Source organism: Vipera berus (genome assembly GCF_964194415.1).
Source record: "Vipera berus genome assembly, chromosome: 4".
Classification (NCBI taxonomy): Eukaryota; Metazoa; Chordata; class Lepidosauria; order Squamata; family Viperidae; genus Vipera; species Vipera berus.
In genome coordinates, this window is record NC_138206.1 from 19,346,254 (window position 1) to 19,362,609 (window position 16,356).

A 16,356-nucleotide genomic window follows, 5' to 3' on the forward strand; every position below is an offset into this window, starting at 1 on the left:
CATATCAACAAAATACTTATTTGTAAATTCAGTACCATTATCAGTAATTATGCACTGAACCTTTCTCTTTGTTCTTCTCTCCACGAACTTCAGCCAGTTTGCAAATTGTTGGAAAGTACCAGTGTTTCTCAACCATAGCAAGTTTAAAATATGTGGACTTCAACTCAACTTCATGCTGGTTGGGGAATTCTGGGAGTTGAAGTCCACATATCTTAAACTTGCTACGGTTGAGAAACACTGTTACAGACTCTCTAGTTAACAATGGATCATTTACTCCAATGTTATGGAGAGGCTAAGAAAATTAAAAAAAACACTGATCTTTTGAACTTTAAATAAGGCCCAGAGAAGAACTTTGTACTAGAATTCTAGGATTTTATCCAGATTTCCTCAGAAGGAGGCACCACTTAACTCAATGAAGATCACCACACTGTGGCCTTAGCAGCTGGGAAACAGCAACTGTGTTCCTACTGCTAGCAGCCTCAAAAGGAAAAGGAAAAAAAATCTGCAACACAGTTCTTCAAACTAACATCAGTCTGATACCAAAGCAAATAGCATTGGTTTTTCTTATCTAAAACAAGCAGTTGGATCACTCTTATGAAAGGGAAGTTTCTAGTTGAGGAGAATGTTTTGTTAAATAATGCTACTAAAATAAATATTTTTGTTTTAAAAACTGCTACTTTGCCAAAGTGATTTCAAAAGAAGTATCTGTGGGTCAGTAGGTTGAGGAGACCTTGAGAGTTTCTCTTGATTTATGAATAGAAACATTGCTCCCCAAACACCAACTGAATTATAACATCGATATGTCCCCAGGTGCTTAGAAAAGGAATAGTTAAGGAGGTTAATCAATAGTCTAAATTTGAGATTGGGGTATATTTAATGTTTATTACTCAACAACATCCTGAATCAATCCACCTCTTTGTTGAAGGTTGTGGACTATACTCTTCCACTTTGATCTAATGCAGGTTGGTAGACAGATAACTTTGACTTCACAGTCTAGGGCGAAGACAGACTGATGCAAAGTCACCTAGCCAGCTTCCATGCCTAAGAGAGGATTCAAACAACAATCTCCAAGCTTCTAGTCCATTAACTTTAACCACTACACCAAATTGGCTCTGATTTCTTAACATTACAAAGCAAAATGTTGGATTGTCAGGCTGGGAAGAGAATTCCTTCCACCAAACTTCCCTACTTTTGTGAGAATTCGCAAATGAATAAAAATAATGCTTCTTTTCAGTTCAGTCCTAATTTTAGACCAATAATAATTTTCCCCGCTTCAGTAGCATTAATACAAATATATGTATTATCAAAATGACCTCCTCAAAAAGAAAAAGCCACTGATGAAACATCAAAAGTATCCTGTCAGTGAGGAAATGATTGTATCTTGTAGATTGCAGACTAAAACTATGTTTGCATCTATGGACAAAGTTGAGAACCCGTTCACTGTTAAAACTGTGATTTCCACTGTGAAATCCACCTCAGCAGCAGTGCCAAAGGATGTTCAGGGCACAAAAGCGCAATTCTTTACTTTGCAAAGAAATTGATATAATTCAAGGCTATGTGAAGGAATTCTCAGATTGCATGCTGTGATCTTCCATTAATGGCTTTTTCTTGCCCGAAGGCTTTTAACATCTTAAAAATCAGGGATCAATTTGATCATTAAAACACATTTTAGTGGGCATATAAAATGAGGTCATTGTAACTTTGAGTACAGCAATGTGGGATAACTTTTCTGTTTGAATTCAGGAGCTACATGGCCAGTGCTATATTTTAACAGCCATTTCTATCCTAAAACAGATGAAATCAGCATTCGGTTAAGAGCCATAGTGGTGCATGGTTAGAATGCAGTATTGCAGGCTAACTCTACTGACTGTCAGCAGTTCGATCCTGACCAATTCAAGGTTGACTCAGCCTTCCATCCTTCTGAGGTCAGTAAAATGAGGATCCAGATTGTTGGGGGCAATATGCTGACTCTCTAAACCGATTAAAACAGAGGTAGGGTACTATGGCCCCTTTATGACTTGGGGACCTCAACTCCCAGAATACCTGAGCCAGCATGGCTGGCTCAGGAATTCTGAGAGTTGAAGTCCCCAAATCATAAAAGGGCCATAGTTCTCCACCCCTGGCTTAGGGAGTGCTTTAAAGCAGGGTCCCCCAACCCTCGGTCCATGGACCGGTACCGGGCCACAGCAGGCCAGCAACTGGTCCGCACAAACAAGCAAAGCCCCATCCATGGGATGCAGCCAGCATACAAAACTATGCACTCTCCGGTCCATAGAAAAACTTTTCTCCAAGGAACCGGTCCCTGGTGCCCAAAAGGTTGGGGACTTTGCTTTAAAGCACTATGAAGGGTAAATAAGTCTAAATGCTATTACTAATGCTATTCTCCTACCAATTTATTGTATGATATTGAAACTACATTTCAGTAAACCCAAGGTGGCATAACTGTTTTTTTCCACCATTACTGCATTCTTGCACTAACCCTATAAAACACAGATCCTCTCAAAATCACCCAGTGAACCTCATGGCTGAAGTTAAGGATCTAATTTGGATCACCCTACTATATTAGATTATAAATAGCAATTGCCTAGACAAACTGTTGCAACAATAGAAATATTAATGCTTATCATGCCAAAATATACACTATTATTTTTACCTGGACACTCGTTATAGTTGTATATTGATAGGCTTTTACAATGGTGTAGTTAGCTTCAACATCGGCCAATCCAAGCAAAATGTACTTCCACCATTTCTTCTTTAGGATCTGCAAGATCCCATCACCATCTGAAAAAAAAGCAAACATGTAAATCCATCTACCATTCCACAGATGCTCCCTTTTTCTGTCCGACCAATATGGGAACTTAAATGGAATGTGGGAAAAAGGCACTCTCTGAAGCTAAGGTAGTTGGATGTTCGCATCATAGGTGCTACATGTTCGATCTGATAGCGCTGAATGCATGTTTTGCTATCTCTGTTTCTATTATTATCATTTCTTATTATTTTAATTCTATGCTAGCCACTGAGAGCTGCCTTGTTGCGTTGGTGAGCCATATAAATCGGATGGATGGATGGATGGATGGAAGGAAGGAAGGAAGGAAGGAAGGAAGGAAGGAAGGAAGGAAGGAAGGAAGGAAGGAAGGGAGGAAGGAGAGGGATAAAATTTAAGAAGAAACTCATTAAGCTAGGGGATGGAATGGAATATTCTGAAAGAGAACATGTTTGGAGAGTAATATAGGAAGTTTTTGAGCTCAATATATTCCATTTTACCTTTCCTAAATGCAAGAGTTGTTGTGTACACTAGGAAAAGCAAACAATAGTTTATGAAACTCTGCAGCATTGGAGTGTTGATGCTGTATTTGTCGGCAAGAAACTGGCTTGTGACTGCAGTCCCACAAATAAGCAAGGAGAGTATCTGACCCAGGAGAAGTGTTTTCACAATATGCCTGTAAATGGAAAAAGGAAATGGCTTTGAAAAGCTTTATTTATCAATTTACAGAATTAGGTAATTCATAATACATGACAATGGCCTTGCAAATGTACTTACACAAATCTCTATTAGCAAGAAGAATTTAATCAGCATAGCATTTATCAGTTGACCCAGATGCTTGAAAAAAACAAGAATACAGGGGCATTTGGTTACTTGGGTGAAGAGAAGACCTGATCCTATTGAACCAACTTCCAATGCTACCCAGCAGTCACTGTTAGGCAATACCATTCCGAGTGGGGGGGAAAAATTCCACCATTCTCACAATGGAATATTTAAACTGCAGAAGTTAGAATAGCAACAGAAATTTTTAAGGATGAAAAAGAAAATGTTTTACAGTGGGATATGCACTTCTGTTTTTTTCATTTCAAAAACTGTGGCGTATGAAAAGTAAAGCATAGCTTGTATTCACATGAATGCCTCGAGGCTCTGTAGGCATTCTATATATGTTCACAGAAACCTTCCAAACCTTGTTTGGAAAAGTCCTGCTCTACCCAGAAAAAGACAAAATGAAACTAGCCATGTTTGGGATAGTGGCTAAAGGCACTACAACCTAGTCCTGCCTAGACATAAAAGTCAGCTGGATATAACAGTCCCTCTTTCTCAGCCCTAGGAAGAGAGAGCCAAGAGTCGTGGTGGTACAATTGTTAGAATTTCAGGCTAACCCTGCCCACAGCCAGGAGTTCAATCCTGACCAGCTCAAGGTTGACTAAACCTTCCATTCTTCCGAGGTCAGTAAAATGAGGACCCAGATTGTTGGGGCAATATGCTGATTCTGTAAATTGTTTAGAGAGGGCTGTAAGGCACTATAAAGTAGTATATAAGTCTAAGAGCTACTGCTAAGAATGTAATGGCAACACAAACATCATCAAGAAACTTGCTTGGACTTGTTCTTGAAATCACCAGGAGTCACAGTTGATTTGATGAACCATAGCAACAACAAACTAGGTCGACAGACATTCCTGGAAGACTAACAGCAAGTGATGATCACTAGTTTGTTTTCTGGGGAATGGTGCTCTCCATCCAGAGCAACTTTTTTATGAACAGGAAAAACACTTTATGCCGGTAACAATGCCCATATGCACTCTCATAATTTCAACCGACCTGAACCATTGCTCATAACTGTCTAGCTTATTTACTTTAAAAATCCTACCACATCTTACTTTCCTTCATTGGTCTCAGAGGCTTGTTCACAGAATGCAAACCTATTAATTTAATGTATTATTATTTACAACAATTTTCTTCAGTGTTTCTCCCCAGTGCACTATTACATAATAGTTCTAACATTAAATTACATAGAGGCATTTTGTTACATGAACAGCTCAATGCGTCATAACACCTAACTTTTGCCCCATGGAACACAATCAATATTGAGATTAATAATACATAAAGTGATGTGCCAAATAGAAGTGCTGTCAAAATGATGGAAATTAAAGATGCAGTTCATTCACAAATGTTTTAAAAGTGGAGGAATATGAAGGAGAAGGGTATAACATTATAATATTGGAACCATGGCCGAAAATGCTTGTGTATCAGCTCTGGAAATCTGTTTTCCATAAAGAAAGGATCACAGACATTCTTGCATAATAAGCATGTTCTTCTCTGCTAATTTCCCTAATTGTGCTACTGGGATAACTATTGATTACCACTTCTTATCAATTATTTATCATCCCATAAATAAAAGAAGAATTATCTTTTGGCTGCCTTTCTCTGCCTCACTTTGCAATGACAGAAAAGATTAATAGCTTCTTCTTGGATGAGGTAATGGGAATGATCTCAGACAGACTTTTAGTTATGCAGAATATGGTCTTGATTTATTCTGCTGACCCAAAACCACCATAAGGCTATTCATCTGTGAATATACAGTATCCTTGATCATATGCACATTCACTGCAAGGGTGTTAGACCTATGGGTTTAAAAAAACTGAATTAAAAGGAGGAAGGAGACCATCATGCAAGGAATAACATTAAAGGAGGATATGGCTGAAGAATCTGACGTCCCTTATACTATTTGGAGGACCCTGAATAGGTTGAGGGTTAGAGTGCCTAAGTCAGGGGTCTTCAAACTTGGCAACTTTAAGACTTGTGGAGTTCAACTCCCAGAATTCTGGGAGTTGAAATCCACAAGTCTTAAAGTTGCCAAGTTTGAAGACCCCTGGCCTAAGTGTAGAGCCAATATGCTCAAGTGGAGGCTCTTAGCAGATAACAACACAGTATGTGAATCTGGAGGGGATGCAGAGCCTGTATGTTGGCTACTATCAAAAACATGTACCAATAATTTTGGGCCAATGACAAAGCCAAGAAGGTGGCTTCATTCTGGCACTTTAAAGTTTGATCCAGACATGGAGGAAAAAGAAAAAGAAGCCGCCTTATGGGCTAATCCAGATGAAAAGCACACTTGGAAGTACTACTATTACACATTAACAGAGTCTTATAAAATTGAAAGTATTTCTCCTCTTTCCTCTTACTCTCTGGAAAACTAAGGAGGGTCTCTTTGACGGTATGTGAGAAAGAACCTTGGGAGATGGATGAAGAATGCTGAATGAGGAATGGTCAGATAAGAGACATTACAGCCCACCGCTGCATAGTGGGTGGAGCAAGAGGCTCAGGAAGGATCCTCTCTTGGACTGCAAAGGTGTCAGCAGAAGAATTGTACTTTCAGAGTTGCATGACTTATGTCAGCCATACCAGGTAAGCTAGGTAAGAATCACAATCAGTAAATCTATACTAACAGACTCCTGCAAGTCTCAAAGTACAAATCTCCCACCATCTTCTTTAAAGCCTAAGATTTTGGGAAGGGATGATCCTCCTTAGCCTCTTGCTCCACCCATTATGCAGCCACAGGCTTTGGCCTCTCTTACCTGACCATTCCCTTGACAGCCTCTCTTCTCTAGCGTCTCCCAAGGTCATTTCCATATACCATTACATATCTCATCATTCTCTAGGCCAGGGGTAGACAACCTCGGGTCTTTTATGACTCATGGACTTCAGTTAGATGATCTCAGCATAGCTGACTCAGGAATTCTGGGAGTTGAAGTTCATGAGTCATAAAAGAGCTGAGGTTGCCTACCCCTGCCCTAGGCAGTAGCTCTCCAACCCATATCCCAAGGTCTTTCCTACCAACACAATCAGTTCTGAACCATTTCCCACATCCTGTCCCTTCTGTGGGCTAAGACATCTTTTACATGTCAGTTTTCCAGTCTCCGGATCTCCCTCTGTCTTCCAGGGTCATTCCCATATACAAAGGGGATCTGCAAAGGTAAGTCCCATCTCATTAACCTGTTACGATTTGTTAAGAGTCTCAACATGCAATGGGAATAGGGGTGATTTTCTCCCAAATTTTTAGTTTTCCAGATATATCAATTATACCTCTCAATAGTAATTACTCCCTCGTTAGAAATAATAGGAATTTTACCCCAACCTATGTGGGAAGGCTGCAATAGTTACAGATTGCTTCAGATTATTGTTTTTTTAACAAATTTAAAGTATTAACCTTGCTGATGGTCTTCCTCACTAAAGGCTCTTGAATAAATGTAGCATTTTATTTATTTATTTATTTATTTTATTTTAATTCCATTTATATCCCGCCCTTCTCCGAAGACTCAGGGCGGCTTACAAGCTTAGCAGTAGCCTTCATTCTATGTATATGCCTGCTTATTAGGGCTTTCACACACACCCCAAGCGGCATTATTACAAAGTCAGCTTAATTGCCCCCAACAATCTGGGTCCTCATTTTACCTACCTCGGAAGGATGGAAGGCTGAGTCAACCTTGAGCCTGGTGGGACTCAAACCTGCACTAATTTTAATCAGTAACATAAAAAAGAACAAGGACTAAATGGATAGTGCACACACAATGGATAGAAATAAGACTATGTAGTGAGATTTGGACTCTTAGTCTTATTCTGGAGGTAAGAGATTTAAATGGTCAATGACTGCAGAGATTCAAAGAGCTTGTAAGAGTTTGGAGATCATCTAACTTGATGTCCTGGTCAGTGTAGACTACAATGAAGGACAGATAACATCCCAAATTAGAGGCCATTCAATCTATGTTTAAACATATCACCAAAGGAGGAGAATCTAACCCTCATTTTGCCCACAAAGTGAGCCTTTCCAATGTTGAACTTTCACTTCTCATTTTAGCCAAAATCTGTTTTCCTGAGGTTTCCATCCAACAGATTTTAGTTAGTTGTATGGAGCAAAAGAAAACTCTGGACCCGCTTCTGCACAGCAATTTTCCAGATGTTTAGCAATTGCCTTCATAATTTGTTTAATCTTCTTTTCCTCAAATTGAAGTAGCATTTTCAACAATTACTCAGACGACTAAACACAACCAGCTTCCAACATCCAGATAACCCATTTCTGTATATATTTTAGTTCATTCCATGAACTAAACATCATTCAAAATGTGGTCTGGCCAGTGTAGAATAAACCAGAACTGTCATCAACTATTACCTGGCCACTAAGTAATTCAGGGGGGGAAACACAAATAAACAACAAATGGTTTTATATTTTGTTGTTGTTTTGTAAGAAGACACAAAATAGCTAAAGTGTTCCATGAGAGCAAGAGAGAATAAGTGGGTTGATGTTTTTTCCCCCCTGTTGCATCTGAATCTTTTCTTAGTGCAATATGGGAGGATAGTGAACATGAGCAGATGCACAGAGAAGAAGGAAGAGGAGAGGAAAAATTAAAATGTTGGGTGGAAAGCAATGATGGAAGATGGTAACAAGGGAGGAGTGGTTGGAGATGTTGCTGCCAGAAATCAAAATGACCACAACAGCAAGAAATACTCTTGGTCCTGATGGACTTCTCAGCAACAATCAATACCATTGACTGTAGTATCTTTCTGGACCATCTGGGAGTTGCTGGGAAGATCAATTACCATCAGTATGTTGATGTTGATGATAACTTGGTGCATATCTTCACTTCCAACAAAACAGTAGACCCAAACAATATCTTTATTCAGTACCCAGAGACTGTCAGGGTCTGGATGAATGGTGCTCCAGCTGCAGCCTTTCCTTGAATGAGATATTCCTGCTATTGTCACTTCTCAGCCAGAATAGTTTAATTAATTCTGTGTAGGACTGAACTCAAGGATCATGCATAATCTATAGATAGTTCAAGGGCAGTTGTCTTATAATTATGGGTCAAGCTCCATACACTCAGTCCAATACCATTATTCCAAAAATCAGTCATCCAGCTAATCTGCTGCACTATATCCAGATCTGGGCACTGCACTTATAACAAATGCAACACAAATAAACATCCTATACTTTTATCCTACAAGGATTACCCCACTTCTTTTTATTTTGGATGGATAATCCAGTTTATTTAAATTATAACAAGTGCTTAACATACTTATTCTAATACTTATTTGAACAAAAAGAGAGGTTATCTGACACAATCACATGGTTGTGCACTTCCAATGGGATCAGACACACAAGCAAAAAAAATCAGACTGACCCCAGTTGGGCTTCAAGTTTATAAGAGCCTTGGTGGAGCAGTGGGCTAATGCCTCCTTAAGTAACACCAGCTGCCTGCAATTAGTGCAGGTTCGAGTCCCACCAGGCTCAAGGTTGACTCAGCCTTCCATCCTTCCGAGGTAGGTAAAATGAGGACCCAGATTGTTGGGGGCAATTAAGCTGACTTTGTAATAATGCCACTTGGGGTGTGTGTGAAAGCCCTAATAAGCAGGCATATACATAGAATGAAGGCTACTGCTAAGCTTGTAAGCCGCCCTGAGTCTTCGGAGAAGGGCGGGATATAAATGGAATTAAAATAAAAATAAATAAAAAATAAGGAGCAAGATTTTAGACTTCTTCTATTTTAAAGAGCTTTGATTTTTAAATGAAAAGACTGAAGTCATCTCTTGTTTCAAAGAGCTCTGATTTCTAGCCAAATCTGCAAATTTTTAAGTAGAAATAAGTGACAATGGATAACCTTCAACAAGCTGACAACATCCCAAAACTACATTCCATTCCATTTATACCAGAGTTCATAAATGTGTTTTTAACTGACAAAGAAAAACCCAAAGGTGTAACTGGAGGTAAATCTTTAACAGATAGATTACTTGTAAGTCAAAGATCGCCCCATAAATTAAAAGTGAACTTCAGATTTATGCCCAGAAGTATATTAGTTTTGTTAAGTTTTGTCTAATGTTGAAATTTAATTTTCAGATTTTAAAAACTAACTGTCTTGTCTAAAAAGAAAAAGAATCCCAAATCTATATTACTGGAACACTGTACTACCTTTACAATAACTCTTCATTAAGCAAACTGGTAAACAAAGAAGAAAATAATTAGGTCAAGAATCTACTTAAGTTGGGGGCATGCATCCTAAGAAGAAAGTAATCCATTTTGTTTTGAATTCCTCTATTAGGTAAACTCACACATACTGATTTGTAAAACATGTTTATTCCTTAGTATTAGATGTAAATCCAGCACTCTACTATCTTCACAAAACCCTTAATGAGGAAAATATAGCTTTGCATGGTACATGAATGTAGCATCATCACAGAAGAAGCCAAAATAGGCTACCAAGGCATGATTTCACATAATGCATTGTATACTGATTATATGTTGAAATCCCATAATTGGGTGGATTCACACGTAAGGAATATAAGCTTAAATATAAGCTTCTTGTTTTTTCTTGCTATGTAGACTTTAAAAGACATGAGCTGCCAATGTTAAACACCTTGACATAAGTAAAATATAATGCCATTATTATTATTTTCATTATGTCCCATAAAGTTATTTTTGACTCCTAGTGGATTTACATAGATAAGATTTTATACCAGGGAACCAAAAGGATTATATTTTGACCGAGTCATCGTGGATTGAAACTCTCTGTGAGAAAACTGGAATCTGGGCAATGACCACTGAATTGTGACAAACGCTTCTGCATTTTGGAGCATCACTTTAATCATAATCATAGGCTTGGCCTTTAAAACCGTATTTGCCCTGCCCTTATGACAATCACAATAATGCCATCTGGGCTTTCAAGTCTCAAAGCAAGTAAGTTCCTTAAGCAGAACAGGAGCAGGAAGATTTCTGCTGCCAGATGGGGGAAAAGGTTTCCCTTTGCAATCTATTTTGCCACTCAATCCATGAATGTAAAAAAAAAAGATTAAGTGTCAATAATTATCTTCTGAAAAAGCTTTGCATTTTATTTACTTTTAATTTAAAAGACCATTCAGGGCAGTCATGGAACATTAATAAAATTATAATGCAGAGACAATGCCCTTTAAGCCAGAGAATTCCAACTGTTCTAGACCAGGGCTCCTCAACCTTGGCAACTTTAAGACTTGTGGACTTCAATTCCCAGAATTCCTCAGCCAGCTGGCTGAGGAATTCTGGGAGCTGAAGTCCACAAGTCTTAAAGTTGCCAAGGTTGAGGAGCCCTATTCTAGACTACTAGCCTGGCAAGAAGTTGGACATACAGTAGGTTAATCAAGGCTTTGCTATGAACAGTGTTACTCAGCCTTGACACCTTTTAAAATATGTGGACTTTAACTCCGATAATTTCCCAGCCCTGAATATTTGTGCTTAAGCCTTCAAGGGGGAGATTTTTCTATGAATTCCTGTGGTTTCTCTACAACAGCCTCACAGTAGGTTCCCGAGGAAAATTTAAAAATCTTGCTGGTCTCCTTTGGCACCAGCATTCTGGTGATGTCATCTGCTAGAATTCTTTTATTTTTTGCCTTTTCTCCAAGAACCCCTTCTCCTTCCTTTTCTAACTCCCTTTTTCATTTAAGTCCGTTTTAAAAGCGTTGCAATTAACATTTGTTTAAAAATATTGTTGTTGTTGTTAGTTGCGAAGTCGTGTCCGACCCATCGCGACCCTATGGACAACGTTCCTCCAGGCCTTCCTGTCCTCTACCATCTTCTGGAGTCCATTTAAGCTCACGCCTACTGCTTCAGTGACTCCATCCAGCCACCTCATTCTCTGTCGTCCCCTTCTTCTAGTGCCCTCAATCTTTCCCAGCATTAGGCTCTTCTCCAGTGAGTCCTTCCTTCTCATTAGGTGGCCAAAGTATTTGAGTTTTAGCTTCAGGATCTGGCCTTCTAAAAGAGCAGTCAGGGTTGATCTCCTCTAGGACTGACCGGTTTGGTCGCCTTGCAGTCCAAGGGACTCGCAGGAGTCTTCTCCAGCACCATAGTTCAAAGGCCTCAATTCTTTGGCGCTCAGCCTTTCTTAAAAATATTAGTTATTGTTAAATATTATACATAATGTACATGAGATACAAATAAAAGACTGTGCATATTTCAAAGGAGAACCTAACCTATTGTATAAAAATCTATACCAAGAAAAAAAGATTAAAAAAATAAATGGAAGAGTCCATTAAAAGCCCATCTTAAAAAGCCCATTAAAAAAGTGGATACAGACCAAATTCAAAGTTTTAAAGCAACTTTTATCACTGGGCATATAGAAGGGCATAAACACTATTTTTACCATTTTTACAAGCTTGATACATTCAAAGATCTTCAGAGACGGAAGATTTCCAGATTGTTGGGATATAATAATCTGTAACCCATGCTGCCTTCAAGAACCTGGCTGGGCAGGGGCAGGGGCCGTCAATGTAAATCTAATAGAAGGCCTCTGATTACTTTTTTATCAAAAATTTTTATAGGGTTAGGGAGCGGGGTGGGAGATAGGGGTTGTCTGGCTATGGGGGGTGGCCATTCAACCATGGTTCAGGCCAGACTTGGGTCTGACCGCACGGAGGGAGAACGGGGTGTCGTTGTCGCCGGGGCTCATGAGCGGGTCGTGGGATTATCAATTCCCACGACGGGGAATGGCAGCAGGCGGATAGACAGGGGGCCGTATCGCTACCAGGAGGGCCGTCTCCGCTACTTGCAAGCGGTGAGGCGCTCCGACCCTCTGCTTCTTCCCTGAGGTCCCGGGAGCGAGGATGTGCAGCCTCCTGAGCTCCGGCTGGTGTACCTGAATGCCAGGTCCGTGGTTAACAAAGCTCCCCTCGTTAGGGATTTAGTTGAGGGTGAGCATGCGGACCTGGCTTGCATCACGGAGACCTGGTTGGGCCCAGAGGGTGGGGTCCCTTTGGTTGACCTCTGCCCACCAGGCTTCCGGGTGCTACACCGGCCACGAGCTCATGGTAGGGGTGGGGGAGTGGCGGTCAGTGAACCGCCCTGAGTCCCTAGGGAGAAGGGCGGTATACAAATTAAATAAAACCTTAAACCTTAAACCTGGTTAATCATTGTAATAATATTTACCCTATAAGAATTTACAAATGAAGAAGCCCATAAGACAAATACCCAAGTCCCTTCAAACTTATTACACCTCTAGCATAAAAAGAGTGACATTCAATATTTTTAAAACTTTATGTAAGGAGTCCAAAAGATTCTGAAGAGATTTTTCTTTTGCTGAATTTTTGCTGAGAATCTTTTTTTCCCCCAATGAAACATTACAGAACTCATTTATGCCTTAAAGGAGATGCCTTAACCATTTTTTCTGATTTAGATAAATCCCCCTGCTTAGTTAAGTTGAATTCTACAGATGTTATAACTCTGAACTTCTTACTTCCTGTCTATGGAAATTCTCAGTCATCCAGGTGATGGCTGTCTCAAAGGTGCTTTTTTTCAAAAGGACTGAACTCCTGGCTATGGGCAGTTAGCCTGCAATGCTGCATCCTAATCACGGAGCCACCACGGCTCAAGTCAATGGAGGTAAGGGCTGTTATGCAAACCCAATACTAAACTATTTCCTTCGTTTATTATTTACATATTGTACAATTCCCTCAAATGGATTTAGTATCCAACAAAACATGATTTGCCGCTACAACTTACAGGGTTAGAAAAGAAAAGATAAATGAAGGTTGGGTATGCATTTTTATTCTGTCAGGGAATATTAGTCCATTGCTTCCTGGAAAAGTTGTTTTGCTTTGCGGAGAGGTATGCAATTTTAAAGGGACGCGGAGGCTCAGTGGGTTAGGATGCTGAGCTTGTCGATCAGAAGGTCAGCAGTTTGGTGGGTCGAATCCCGAGTGCCGCGTAACAGAGTGAGCACCTGTTACTCGTCCCAGCTTCTGCCAACCTAGCAGTTTGAAAGCACGTAAAAATGCAAGTAGAAAAATAGGGACCACTATGGTGGGAAGGTAACAGCATTCCGTGCACCTTTGGCATCTAGTCATGCCGGCCACATGACCACAGAGACGTCCTCGGACAAGCACTGGCTCTTCAGCTTTGAAATGGAGATAAGCACCGGCCCCTAGAATTGGAAACAACTAGCACACATGTACAGGGGAACCTTTACCTTTTATGCAATTTTAAAAGGAGGGATATTGGTTTTCCACATAGAAACCCACTGGTTCAGTCCACATTAGAATAAGAAACCGGAGCAATTATTCATATTTTATTCATATTTCACACTTCTCAACCCCCGCACCGCACTGCCCCCCATCTCCCACATAGCAATAACTAGAAATAAAAAATTGATAGCTTTTTTCATAAGCCTTCTGGCATCTCTGATTTATCATCTTTAGGCCATTCTCTAAAACAGGAACTGACAACTTGTGACTCTCCAGATAATACTGAATTATAACTCTGGATATACTTCTCTTTGGCTGCTTAATTGGGGTTACTGAAATTAAGGACATCTGAAAAGTCCATCCACAGATTCCTCACCTTTCTTCTAAAGGACAAAGCATCTGACATCCCACAAATCATTTTGGGCACTATTCATCTTCAACTATTCACTCTGCCTTTCCCTCCAAAGGTCTCATATTCTTAAAATCAACAGATAGCAGCACATAGTTGATACTGAGTAGCCTTCAGACCCTGACTGCTCTTTAGAAGGTCAGATTCTGAAGTTGAAACGCAAATACTTTGGCCACCTAATGAGAAGGAAGGACTCACTGGAGAAGAGCCTAATGCTGGGAAAGGTTGAAGGCAAGAGAAGAAGGGGACGACAGAGAATGAGGTGGCTGAATGGAGTCACTGAAGCAGTAGGCGTGAGCTTAAATGGACTCCAGAAGATGGTAGAGGACAGGAAGGCCTGGAGGAACGTTGTCCATGGGGTCGCGATGGGTCGGACAACAACAACAACAGCCTTCAGACCAGGCTTATCCTACCAGCACAGACCAAGGTTGTATGCCAGATTGGAAAGTTGATTAAAAGCAACAAGATAGGTGGCAACATTGAGCCACTTTCATACTATTGCCAAGAAAACTACTGGGTTGTGTCTTCAAAGTAACAGAAGTTAAACTGCATGAGAAGGAGACTTTGTTATCTGCATCTCAGCAGTTAGGAACATCAGAGATTTCTCACTTGGTCCTGGAACTTTGTAACTCAAAAAGAAAAAGGTCAACCTGGATAGTACTGTATTCTGCTGGTGATCATGTCATTTCTCCTCAAAGAAAAAAAAAATTCTGTAATGCTTTTGACAATGATTTTTACAAGTTCTGCAGCAGGCATAAACGCACAGAAAACACGCGTTCTGTGCTAGAGCTCGCAGATCAAATAATGGGTCGGAAATGCAGCACGTGCGAAGGGCGGCAGGCAGGTCCCTTCTCCCTTCCCGGGGCTTCAAAAACAACCAGTCTCTGAACCTTCCTCTCCTTCTCGCTTTCCGTTTCCAGTTTAGAAAGATTCAAAGATTTCTAACCCGGAGCGCGAACCAGCTGCCAAGCTGAAGTTCACAAAGGCTGGAAGCCCGGGTGTAGACGAAGCACGTGCGAAGGACTGGAAACGCCAGCCCTGAAACCTCCGCGTCCCGCCACCAGGGCGTCCTCGCCCTCCGCTTAAAAGAACCGGGCGAACCCGAGCGCTGTGGGTCGATCGCCGGGGGCGGGGGCTTAAAAAGCCGCGGGTTTTTTTTTCCCTTCCACCCGCAGCTGCAGCCGTTCCTCCCCGGCCGGCGTTCCTGCAAAAAGCGCCTTTGCCCGCTTTGGCTACTCACCACGTACAGAGTTTTCCCCTCAAGCGGATCCAGAGGTTGGAGGCGCAGGAGGAGCGCGGTGGGGGAACCGCCGCTGGTGGCGGAGCGGCCGGGTGGCCGTTTTCCAACACCGAGGCGGAGCGGACGCCCTCCATGGCGAGCGTGGCGAAGAGCTCCACTCCAGCCCGGCTCCGGGATGCGCACTGAAAGGGCCGCACCGGAGGAGGGGAGGGGAAAGGGCGGGGCCACTGCCGCCGCGCCCGCTCCTGTTCTCCAACCCGGCGCCCGCCTTCGGGCTCCCTTCGCTGACGCCGCTCGGCTCCTGCCCCCTTCAGGCAGGCCGAAGGGAAGGTGGCGGGAGCATCCCCGGGAGCGACCGGCAGCCCAGCCGTTTGCGAATGAGCCTGATATTGCCTTGTTTGTATTTTATTACAGGCCAATTCACGGAGCAGCAATAATAATAATAACAGAATAAAAACAGGGCATGTTTTTATCTAGGCTAAAAGATCCTCTGATTTTCCCCTGGGCAACAGGGCCTGGCTCGCGTCTTTCCCCGAAATCTTTTATTATTATTATTATTATTATTATTATTATTATTATTATTATTATTATTATTATTATTATTATTATTATTATTATTATTATTATTATTATTATTATTATTATTATTTATTTTGCCTGCAAATTCCCTCCGTTTCTACAAAACAGCAGTCGCAGCTTTGCTGGCTGGGGAACCATCATCATTAGTCCTACTTGGGAAATTTTATTAGAGCTGTGCAAAATTGCCAGGAAAGAAGATGCTAGTTTTCCAGCTGTCCAAAATTCTGCCTCCGGGAGGATCAGGATAGAGAAGAAGAAGCAACAAAATCCCCAATCTTGGCTACAGTTTTCTAACCATTCGATAGCTATATTTATGGACAGTGTTATTTATTATTCTATATGTTGTATTTTAAAGATAAAGCCTCCTGGGAGTTAAGATTG

The 16,356-nt window shown here is 41.0% G+C and overlaps 1 protein-coding gene across 2 annotated transcripts in view; it reads right to left on the reverse strand.

Moving 5' to 3' along the window:
- SLC35F2 (solute carrier family 35 member F2) overlaps window positions 1–15,565 on the reverse strand; it is a 38,871-nt gene extending 23,306 nt beyond the window's left edge. Inside the window, exons 1-4 of one of the 2 annotated variants that reach the window (XM_081326773.1) lie at window positions 15,397–15,542; window positions 13,287–13,533; window positions 3,265–3,440; window positions 2,654–2,781 (exon numbers count right to left, since the gene is read on the reverse strand). In XM_081326773.1, the coding sequence (XP_081182899.1) occupies window positions 2,654–2,781; window positions 3,265–3,440; window positions 13,287–13,327 (345 nt within the window). In that variant the 5' untranslated portion in view covers window positions 13,328–13,533; window positions 15,397–15,542. Of the gene's footprint in view, window positions 1–2,653; window positions 2,782–3,264; window positions 3,441–13,286; window positions 13,534–15,396 lie in introns of both variants that reach the window. The other variant, XM_081326772.1, reaches the window with a different exon arrangement.
- Window positions 15,566–16,356: the final 791 nt, after the last annotated feature.